Below are 12,441 nucleotides of genomic sequence, written 5' to 3'. Positions count from 1 at the left end.
ACCAAAAATATGGCCACGGCAAGACAGCAGTTGTGCTTTAAGGGATTTTCTTCAGAGGCCTGCAAGCATAACAACTCAAAACACTCAATCCCAGGTGTTGACAGTCTGATCAGCATGAAACAAATAAATTGAAACATACTCAGCAAAATGTGAAAGTAAGTACCATGGCACAACTGTGTAATATTCAGTTTTGTGTTTGCTTTGTGCTGGTATGTAACAGCTGCATACTTACATACACTGTTAAAACAGAGTTCAATAAATGCCAAAGTCCATAAATGGCTTGACTAGTCAAGTAGTTAGAGCCATAATATACAATTTATATAAGCTTATGAAGATTTCAAATGAACCAGTATTCATCTTCATTTTCTATTTCTTTTTATCTTTTCTCATCTATCTATTTTTTTAAGAAACTACATAGCTCCTTATTAAATCTCATATGCCCAACTGCACAAAAACTTATTTCACACTGCCACCAATTTTTTGACAATGCACAAAATGCGTCTGGTTCAACATTATAACTTAATAACTACTCCAGGGTTTATTCTAAGAGGTTTTATGTTATTCTTGTCACTGGCTCATAATTCTTACTTTCACATAATGTGCTCAACAAAGATTTGCAGAGCTCGGGGGGGGGGGAGAAGTCTGAAAATAGTAGGATAGAGTTTGCCAACTTTTTGGACCTATGGGCACATTTGCCTGCTCCACAGTTGCACATGCACAGCCATGCAAACATGTGTATGCATGTACAAAAGGCTTCCTTCAAGCCTAAGTTCCATTTGGGGAGAAGAGGACAGGACCTGGCAGGGACCAAGGAAGGCTTCTGAGGGAGCATGTGCAGTGGTGTGTACCATGGGGGAAGAAAACATACATTTACTTACTTACTTACTTACTTACTTATTTATTTATTTATTTAAGAGGCTATTAAAAGTGAGTTAATGACAAAAACAACTCATAAACAATGGAGTGCCTGATTCATAGCTTCAGTCTCTTATGTCCCTACATTAGAAAATCAGTAGTCTGCGCTTAACTTCAGTATAATAATTTGAGAAACATATTTACTGCATGTTTTCATTCATTTTCACGTAAGTTCTAGAAAATTCTCTCTTCCCTCCCCCCCCCCATCTACTAAGTCCTAGTTTAAGAACACCAAATAAGCTGGGGGGGGGGTTTAAAGTCAGTTCCTTCTATCATTATACAGTAATCTTGAGAAAATGTATGTATGAATCTCAAAAAGAGCTTAATATTCCCCAATTACCTATTTCTCTTAAGTGAAATGGACGAACTGTCTATCTGCTTTATTTTTTTACCTCACCTAAATCATTTCTGGGTCGAGATTTCATGAATTTCAATACATATCACATGGATAGATTTCATCCATGGATGATTTCAGTATGCACGATTCAATTAACAGAACATTATTTATTTATTTTGAAACATTATTTATGCACCACTAAAACAGGCACACACAGTATGTTTGAACACACTGGTTGCACTCACACAGCCCCAGGCACAAGCAGAGTAAACAGATCAGGAAGTCTGGCTTCTCTATGTGCCTGTACTTCAGAACATGGTTTGTTGCTGCTTCTTAACAAGCCACAATCAAGAGACAACCTTAAGCCGTGGTTAATTGCTGATGTGCTGATTGTTTATCCCATTCGCACTAGGGGAAGAGTGAAGGAGGAGTGACCTAGCAGCATCCAACACCATGCTGCTCTTTCACAATAAATCACGATAAGCCAGAAAGTCTGCCTTATCATTACAAGCAAACACTATCTCGCTAAAGCTCATGGCAATTTCTTCCACATAAATATTTACAGAAATAACTAGTTGCCATTTTAGATTGTTTATCTTAACCCTGCATCTAGAACAACAATGGTTTTTTTAAAAAATGCAAAGCACACCTCACACTGGAGAATTCCAGAGTTTTATTTTGTCTGCTATTAATTTTAGTGAATTCTCATATATGGTTTTGATTGACAAATATAAGTGTCCGTTGGACAAGTGGAGAACACAATTTACACACTTACAATGACTGACAGCAGGTGTGTGAACTGCCACATAAATCTCATGTGCAGTTACTTTAAACATGTCCAGTTTATGGAAGCAAACAAACAAACTATGTAAACTTTTAAGTTACATCTGCATTCCTCCAAGGGCTACAAAAAAGACCAAGAACACGCAAAGGATCTGTTGACAAGTGCAGTGTTTGCAAGGTGAGAGAATTTAACGTAAGTGCACAATGACAGGTAGAAATATCCCAAGATGCTCTGCAACAACCTGAAATAACCAGAACAAGTATACCAAACATAAATAAATACTGATGGTAGTTATTCATAGCAAGTTAACAGGACTAAAGTACTCTGGTCACTAGGACATACCAACTTTCAGGGGGTTCTGGAAGTATAGAAGAGGAAGAGAGGAGGAGGAGGAGGAGGAGGAGGAGGAGGAGGAGGAGGAGGAGGAGAAGAAGAAGAAGAAGAAGAAGAAGGAAGAAGAAGAAGAAGAAGAAGAAGAAGAAGAAGAAGAAGAAGGAAGAAGAAGGAAGAAGAAGAAGAAGAAGAAGAAGAAGAAGAAGAAGAAGAAGAAGAAGGAAGAAGGAGGAGGAGGAGGAGGAGGAGAAATAGTAGTAGTGGGATTTTTCTCATATGCGTACAAAATATTTACATTAGTATTAGTGTACTGCTTTGCCAGAGGTAGGGAACCTGTTCATCTCCAGATATTGCTGGATGACAGCTATAATTCCTGACCACTGGACCATGCTGGCTGGGGCTAATGGGAGATGGGAGTCGCACAGCAACTGCAGGAACACAGGTTCCCCATCTCTGTTATATAACTACTGATATATTTGGGCTTAATTAACAGTACTTCTTTCTCCACTTATTTCTTAATAAACAGTGGCTTATTGCCAGAGGATCCAGGAATGCTTTACAGAGAGTCTTGCAAATAAACAGTGTGGATGGTTTAGAATCAGGAGTGGTTAAATATCCATTTCAAAGGCAGCATTTTCTATGTGGAAAAATGGGAAGGCCTCTGTTTTTCTTTGCTCAGGCACAAACCAGACAGAAACAGCAGTAGTTTTATCTTCACTGTAATTACTGTGCCAGCAGTACAAAAGTAAAGTACTTTACTGAAATAAATGTGGAAATAAACTTCGAAAGTGTGGGTACAAACCCCATTGCTACTTCTCATGTTATTTATTCAGCAAAACAGGAGTATTACTGCAAGAAGCATTGACTGCGCATAACTATCACTGAAAGATGTCAGTCTGTCAAGCTACTCCCACAATCATTATTGCTATCTTCAGATTTGTTGAATTCCCATCCCTCTACACCAGGCATGGCCAAACTTTGCCCTCCAGATGTTTTGGGACTACTACAACTACCATCATCCCTAGCTAACAGGACCAGTGGTCAGGGATGATGGGAATTGTAGTTCCAAACCATCTAGACGGCCAAGTTTGGCCATGCCTGCTCTACATCCTGGAGAAGGTCTTCAGATACCCAGCTCTAAGGGTCATATAGGGGTTCAAAAGTTAAATCCAGTACTTTGAATTGTACCTAGAAACAAAAAGGAATCCAATGATTTTTATTTTTAAACTAAGGATGTGTCTTCTGATTGACCATCCTTAGTTAATCATCTACTTCTGCTTCATTGACTATGCAAAAGCCTTTGACTGTGTCAACCACAGCAAACTATGGCAAGTTCTTAAAGAAATGGGAGTGCCTGATCACCTCATCTGTCTCCTGAGAAATCTCTATGTGGGACAAGAAGCTACAGTTAGAACTGGATATGGAACAACTGATTGGTTCAAAATTGGGAAAGGAGTACGGCAAGGCTGTATATTGTCCCCTGCTTATTTAACTTATGTGCAGAATTCATCATGCGAAAGGCTGAGCTGGATGAATCCCTAGCCGGAATTAAGATCGCCGGAAGAAATATCAACAACCTCAGATATGCAGATGACACAACCTTGATGGCAGAAAGTGAGGAGGAATTAAAGAACCTTTTAATGAGGGTGAAAGAGGAGAGTGCAAAATATGGTCTGAAGCTCAACATTAAAAAAACAAAGATCATGGCCACTGGTCCCATCACCTCCTGGCAAATAGAAGGGGAAGAAATGGAGGCAGTGAGAGATTTTACTTTCTTGGGCTCCATGATCACTGCAGATGGTGACAGCAGCCATGAAATTAAAAGACGCCTGCTCCTTGGGAGAAAGGCAATGGCAAACCTAGACAGCATCTTAAAAAACAGAGACATCACCTTACCAACAAAGGTCCGTATAGTTAAAGCCATGGTCTTCCCAGTAGTGATGTATGGAAGTGAGAGCTGGACCATAAAGAAGGCTGACCGCCGAAGAATTGATGCTTTTGCGTTATGGTGCTGGAGGAGACTATTGAGATTACCATGGACTGCAAGAAGATCAAACGTATCCATTCTTAAGGAAATCAGCCCTGAGTGCTCACTGGAAGGATAGATCGTGAAGCTGAGGCTCCAATACTTTAGCCACCTCATGAGAAGAGAAGACTCCCTGGAAAAGACCCTGATGTTGGGAAAGATGGAGGGCACAAGGAGAAGGGGACGACAGAGGACGAGATGGTTGGACAGTGTTCTACAAGCTACAAACATGAGTCTGACCAAACTGCGGGAGGCAGTGGAGGACAGGAGTGCCTGGCGTGCTCTGGTCCATGGGGTCACGAAGAGTCGGACACGACTAAATGACTAAACAACAACAACAACAGTTAATCATCTAGCTGCAGGTTTCCTGAACCAGCTGTAGTTTCCAAGGTATGGTGCCCTCTAGGTGTTTTGGATTACTACTCTCATCAGCCCCATCCAGCACAGCTGTCTTGGTAGGGTTTGATGGAAGTTGCAGTCCAAACATCTGGACAATACCAGATTGGCAAAGGCATCAATACTCTAACCTAGATGTTATCTGGGCACAAAAAACTGTGACTAGAGAGAAGTAGGAGCTGGTGCACCAGACTCATATAAGAAACAGTAAAAGGTGTTTTCAGCTACAGATGCCACCTCAACATAAAAAAAATAAGGGCCAGAGCTAACTGCCAAGCTGATCCATTAGAAAGAATAAAACTGCAACCAGAGTGGGAGAAAATAACACTTCCCTGATTAGACAAACCAGCTACCAACAGCACCATCTATTAAATATAATGTGGTCTGTAAGTTAGCTTGTGTACTATCCATCATGTCTAGAAAATACATTGAAATGAGAGACCACACTTTACTGAAAGATATATAGAAAATTACATTTTCAAGATTACCCACTCTTTATCTACTACCATGTTCAGACTACTTAAGTGAACAATTCTTTCCTTTCTGCCCATTAAGAAAGATACTGTGTTTTCCTTTTACCTTCTCGAGATCAAAAGCTTATTTTGCAAAGACTCCGCCACCCCATAGGTCAACGACTTGCATCATATTTTCCTGACAAACACTTATGCAAGACAAATTGCAGACAGGCGTGAAAAGGCAAAGCAATAAGCTGGAGTTAGTCCAATCTCATGTTAGCTACTTTGACTTTAACACAGTACTACGTGCAACAAAACAATTAAGAGAGGGGGGAAAGAAATACAATTTCAGACTTATTAAAAATGCATAAAGTGCCCACTTGGAACAGTATAAATTAATGTATCTCCTGCCACACCATTAGTTGCAAGGCTAAGAATGATGCTACTCAGCAGGCTAGTGCTTTAATGAAGAAGCACCTGAATTCCAGGGAGGAACACCTGTGGTTGGAAATCAGAAAACACTTGCGATCAAAAAGAGAGCTGCTGAGTAATGTGTTTTCTGAATCTTGGTCCCATGTGTTTCTAAAGAGGGTACATATAATAACACAGTTTGAAATATTCCAGCGTACGAGAGTAGAGTACTAACAGAACAAAGGAAGAGCGCATATACTTTTAGGTATATGCAAAGTAAGGTTAGAGTCATTCACTTCAATAAGCAGAGTTACAGGAAAGTATTTATCATGATTAAGGAGGGGGGGAGTTATATAGAAGAGGCGCCAACGAAACATAGCTCAAATGGAAGGGAGACCCATTATTCTGAGCATGTGAACAAACATATATACATGTTTTCTTTCTCTGAACAACTAAGTGTAATGTTCCTGATTGGTCCATACCATTTGATTGTTGTTTAAGACAAGACTACAGGTAGACCACCCAGCTCATTCAACTTTTTAGAAAATGAATGTACTACTCACTGGCTTGGATAGTAAGATAAGTAAACTCAAGGAAGTTCACAAAAGCAAAGTTTCCTGTCTTCCCTCCTACATCCAACTCTGCCCCCAGAAAAACTCTCTGGAGGATCAGGGACCCTCCTAAGAAATATGGGAGAGTGTAAAGGGGAGAACCCTACAAAATCAGGCCAAGATCCACCCAATTTTAGGCAATTAACCTCGCATAACCCATCCCACATTGTTCAGACCTGACTCTTGACCCGCCAGAGGTGTGGCTATGGTGGGGAATGGGGAAAATTTATTTCCTTAAGTTAACTTATATTAGGATCTAAACCATTATTTTTAGCCTTCCATACTCTGATCTTTCAGTTCCTCTCGAGAAGCTTACCTAATTTTGGCAGGGAATAGGGCACTTTGAAGTAGTCTTCATAAAACTCAACTAGTCTCCGAGTAATGTTTAGAGCATAATCCCCAGATCCTCTTCTGATGGCATCAGGTCTTGCATACAATCGGATCTGATTGGAAAACAAAACAAATGAAATGACTGGTCATTATGTTTTCTGCCATTTTACATGGATTACAAAGTGAAAAGGTCCAAATCTGTTAGGTCTCTCTGTCTCCCTCTGCCCTCCCCTCCCTCCAAATCCCAATATGAGCAGCATAGATGGCTTTACTGAAATAACAAACTTGCACAATTAAAAATAACAAAGCTGAAAGTGCCACCAATCCAAAACTGTAGCTGTATAAGGTGCCAAATACACAGATTTTAATACATCTTGCATCAAATATGAATAGTCAATGCAATTGCTTACATGTGTTTTCCAGAGATATGATGGCACAGTGGATTAGTGTAATGGCTCTTTGCCTACTTTAAATGTAGAGGTGGCTCAGTAGGAAAGGAGTTCATGGCAAGTTAAAGGCACTTTCCATCAAACCCTGAACACATTAGCAGGCTGTGTAGGTAATAGAATAATTCACCCACCCTTTCTTATACTGGCACTGATGAGCAAAATAAGCCCTCAGAAATAACCATTTATAAGCTTATTCGTGTACACAAACAATTAGTATTCCTGAAGCCCATCCATGACTGCTCCAGGCCAGTATTTCTATTTTCAAAATGCAGTAAGTATATTAAAGCTGTTCATACTTCTTACACAATGTAGATGCTGAAGCTGCGTTCAGCATAAAACATTTCAGCTGTCTTCCTGTATGAATCACCAAAATGAAACAGCCATTTCTTCATCTAGTGGGTGTGGGTTGCAGCCTTCATTGCTTCTGTAGGCTGTTCCTGTCAGCCAAAGTTTTTCAAAGTGCCTCACAGAGCATATAGAATTTGTCAGCCTATAAGCTAATGCACCTCAAACACTGCTGCTATTCACCCCAAAGCAGGGCTATATGCAATCAGCGGCTCAGTTCCCACGTCACTTGAAGCCTCAGTTAAGAATAACCATGGTTTAAAGAAGAACATGTGGAATGCTCAGGGTCAAAGCTATGTCCACTTTGTGCTTAGAGTTTGGCTTAGAGTTGTGTCTGAACCCAGGTTCATGATTTCTCTCTCTCTCTCCAAACAATCCACGAGCCGTAACCAAGGTTTGTTCTTGGTGTAGTACTCATGGTTTGTTTGAGGGAGTCAAACCTTAAGCCCATGATCAGATTTAACACTGAGCCAAACCATGGATTAGCTCTTAATAGTGGCAATGGTGATTTTTCTCCCAGCATGCCACATGCTTACCTTTAAACCATGGTTATTGTGTAAACAAGGCCAATATGCAAACCATTAATGTGGTTGACTGCCAAATGCAACAATAGACCATTCTGGTCTGTTGCACACTCTGCTCCCTAAAAATCTACACCAATAGGGATCAGTCTTGAAAATAGTGCACCACAAAGCAAATCCAAAGTTATGAAGTTGTACCACTTGAGTGCTTGATATAGTACAGGGACAGCCAACTTCCAAGAGACTGCAATCTACTCACATAATTAAAAACTGGCAGTGATCTACCCCTATTGAGGGGGGTTCAGGTCAAATTTGTTGAGCTTTTTTTAAGAAGGAAAGCTGTTTTTTCAGGGGTTCAGGTAAAAGTTGTTGAGCTTTGACCTGAATCCCATTGGGGGGGGGGGAGAGCATGGGAAAGGAATAAATGAAAAAAGTATCTCACCAAGAGATCACTAATGAAACAGTCAGCCTAGCAGTGAGAGCTCCTTCTTCCATTCTAGCGGTCTAGTGAGGGGGCAAGGGCTGATGGAGGAGCCAGCAATTGACCGCGATCCACCAAAACCTCCTGGGGATTGACCAGTAGATTGACCTGTTGGACATCCCTGCTATAGTACATTTCCATGCAGCCCTTTCTTCTTCAAAGCACAGTTCTCTACAAAGGCCCCCCAGAGTTTAAATGGCTTACACCCATGTAAGTGGCTATAGGCCCACAGTCTATAGAGGCAAACCCATACAATGTGCATGCCTGAGTAAACATCAAAGGAAGGCCCACAGACACTCCTGCTGTGACTTGTGGCACCCATGGTTTACAACACAATACAATGTTATAGTTAGATCTTTCCTAAAGCAGAGGTCAGATATGTGCAGAATTGTGTGAAAAAACTGGAGAAAAACTGTTGGTGAATAGCGGTCTTGCCACACTACCCCCTGTGCCTGCTACTGTCTTGCATGTTCTCTTCTGACTTCAAGAAGTCAACAGCATCCATTGTGAGACAATGGAATGATATTTAATATGGCTGCCTCCAGTTCCAATCAGTTCAGCTGGCTTCGGTGCCAAAATATTAAAACACCACAATCAGCATCACAGCTACAGAAGTAACACGTATGCTTGGGATCTTGATGGCTCTCTCACATATTATGCTTTTGCCACTCAAAGATTATGTTTAGACTGCTATAAAGAAAGTTGGCGAGGCATCCATTCTTGGAATAAGTAATAAGTTCTAGAAGACAGAAAGAGGTCTTCTCAGCAAGATTTTAGAATCTTTGATAAAAACGAAGTCTCAAAAGCTACATCTCACATAAGCAATGGGGGAAATGTGCTGGTCAGTGTTTCCCCACTCCTTACTGTACAGACCAGATGTGCTCAATGTGGAAGCCTCCCAGATGTTGGATGCCCACTCCCATCAGCCCTAGTCAGCACCGCTTAATGGTCAAGAATTATGTAAACTGCAGTCCAACACCATCTGGTGAGCAGCATATTGTTTCCCCCTGTTCCACACCATGACTAATATCTGACTTGCATCCATTCACATGCAGACAAGTGTCATGCCAGGGTCATAATCCACATTGCTTTTGGTAAGTGGAAATGACACAATGGGAAGTGGGGAGACGGAATAATTTCCCCAAAGCTTTTCTTGGGAGTTATGAAATTGTACTTTCCAACAAAAACACAGGTCATGGTTAATCTTCACATTTATACCGCAGAATCTTAGTAGAGTACCTAATTATTGCCTTTTTCTGAGAAATGTAAAATAGAAAAAACAATTAAGCTAATGATTCATGTAATACAATTGAGTTTTACTCTCTGGCGAGCCCTTTTTCTACTTTTCAACACTTGAAGCAATGCAGTATATACATGAATTCCATGATCGTATCCACTTTCTTTAGAAAACATTAACCTCCCCATGTTGTTGGCATCAGTCTGTCTCAAGAGACAATGGAAGAAGAGTGTGTCTTTGGGGGTAAGGACACTTTTCCGTCAGTGTTGTAGTGAATACAGTTCAGTGCATGAGTTTAACACTTATTTCATTTGTGACACCAACATTCTTGACTGAAAATCACTATAATCCCTGAGCAGTAGGTCCAGATTAGCTACTCTGCAAATGGGAAGGCTCCTTATGTTCAGAAAAGGAACAGAGATCCAGCAGAGACTACCTGCTTAAGGAAGTGTGAAGATGGTCTTCATCAACTTAGCATTTCCCCTACACACGCACAGCTCATGCTGCTATGGAGTTCCTCCCAACCATTGGAGCAACTTTTCAGGAGGCAAAGGAATCCATGAAGATCACACCCCTTCTTCCAGTAGAAGCAAAGCTCTGCTGAGCTTAACTCTAGATCCACCCCACTGCATGGAGAAACTTGTCCCTAGACAATTGCCACGACTTTGTTCTGTTCTGGTCAATCTATCTGTATCCTTGTACCTTCTTTGTCCATTTCACAATTTCAGTGCTGCGGTTTCCCAGTGACCTAGCTGTTCAGTAATATTTTCCCCTCTTACTTGCCCATTCCACAAATCCCACAAATTTGAAAGGAATATACCATTGTAGTCTTTTTAAAAGTTTTTGAAACTTGTCAATGCTCACAGGCTGTTTTTAAGAGAGAGAGAAATCCAACGGCTGATTCATGTATTGCTTTTTATGTAGCAAAGTCATCACAAGAGAATTTTAAATGTTCTGTTCATGAAGAGAATATTTCTTGTGAATGTGGTCTTACAAGATGACAGCTAGTATTTATCATGTATGAGTAAAAGCCTGAGAACTAACACGTTGCTAAATATGGCAAATACTAGGTGTCACTACAGGGAGAACATTGACAAGAAATATTCACCATGTGAGACATGCGAGGTAAAAGTCATATTGTGATGACTTTATCACATTAAATCTTCATATGTGAAAAGGATGGAAAACAAACACGCACAGGGCAGCCCAGTTATCCTCAAAAAACTGCTTGTGTAAATGTAGAGCAAAGTAACTGTGAATAAATAGGGGGAGCGTGAACAGGAGTGGATAAACGACAAACACCCTGCAATTTAGTTGAATTAAACATTGCAAGATAGGTAGCCAGAAAACCCAGACAAAAGCAATGCTCAGTAATAAACCACAGGATAACTCAAAAAGAAATAGAGAAGATCAATACCATGAACTTGTCAGCAGATATTTCAGAATTCAAGAAAAACAATGTTTACTCTATTTCGTGGTGAAACAGATTTGACTGACAAAAATATGCAATTATTTATTATATCCCTGAAGGCTGTTTGATATTTAAACTAAGGGCTTAATAGTATATTAGTTTCATTTCTGCAAGATTAGACCCATGATAGTTTTGAATGTTTTTTGCACAGTTGGATCTAAGTCAAGGGAAACAATCTTCACACAGTATATGTTCAGCTTTAAACAGTATAAACAAACTTGCCATAATACAGAATAATGCATGCAAGCTGTCACTGAAGCAAGCAGACATCAGAACAAGATGAGTGAGTTAAATCGCTGGAGTCAGAATAATCCAGACAGCCCCACTAATAAAGGTGCCTTATGGATGTCAGCTGCTACTCACACTTTATCAAAAAGTAACTCATGTTGAGCAAAATTTACCAAAACTTTCTACTAAGGACAACTAAAATGAAAAGGAAAATATGTAGACGTGTTCAAACACCATTCATTGCATGGGAATTTGTGCACGAGATGTATCTGGGTCAAAAGAGAAGACATGGCAAGTGTGACCATATCAATACCATCAAACTGTTACCTTTTGGTTACTAGGCTCCCTAGTTTGGGACTTGCATAAGCAAGTCTAAGATGGGGGACACCTGGATTGCCAGTAGTTCATACATGTGAAGAGAATCTAGGGTCTTAGTAGACCACAAGCTTATCAAGAGTCAACAGTGTGATGTGGCAGCAAAGAAATTCTAGGCTGCCTAAACAGAAGTATGGTGTTCACATCAATGGAAGTAAGAGTGCCACTCTATTCTATCCTGGTCAGACAATGTGTGGAGAAACTGTGTCTCCAGTTCTGGGCACCACAGTTTAAGAAAAATATTGAAAAGCTGGAATATGTGCAGAGGAGAGTGGCCAAGGTTATGATGATGATGATGTTGGGTATGTTTAGTCTGGAGAACAGACTGGTTGCTGATACAATAGCCATCTTCAAATATCTGAAGATGGAGCAAGCTAGTTATCTGGTGCTCCAGAGTATGGGACCCAAACCAGTGGACTCAAATTACAAGAAAGGAGATTCTGACTAAACATGAGGAAAAACTTTCTGGCCATAATAACTGTTTGACAGTGGAATGAACTAGCTTGGAAGGCAGTAAACTCTCTTTCACTGCAGGTATTTAAGCAGAGGTTTGATGACCATCTGTCAGGGATCCTTTGGCTGTGATTCCTGAATTACATTGCAGGGGGTTAGATGATCCTTGAGGTGCCTTCTAAATCTACAATTCTATGATGCTTTGTAACAAAGATGTATTTAGTATATTATAGGGATACAAAATGTCAATGATAAATCAGCTGTTTGCTAAGAGGCATTTGCA

General features: G+C 40.4%; 1 protein-coding gene across 2 annotated transcripts in view; it reads right to left on the bottom strand.

The window, feature by feature from the left end:
- Window positions 1-12,441, bottom strand: part of TRHDE (thyrotropin releasing hormone degrading enzyme) — a 192,239-nt gene that overhangs the window by 133,018 nt on the left and 46,780 nt on the right. For both annotated transcript variants that reach the window (XM_083399501.1, XM_083399500.1), the window contains exon 3: window positions 6,585-6,711. In XM_083399501.1, the coding sequence (XP_083255627.1) occupies window positions 6,585-6,711 (127 nt within the window). The remainder of the gene's footprint in view (window positions 1-6,584; window positions 6,712-12,441) is intronic.

The sequence above is a fragment of the Podarcis tiliguerta genome (genome assembly GCF_965153285.1).
Source record: "Podarcis tiliguerta genome assembly, chromosome: 10".
NCBI lineage: Eukaryota > Metazoa > Chordata > Lepidosauria > Squamata > Lacertidae > Podarcis > Podarcis tiliguerta.
This window is presented reverse-complemented; position numbering and strand designations above follow the sequence as displayed.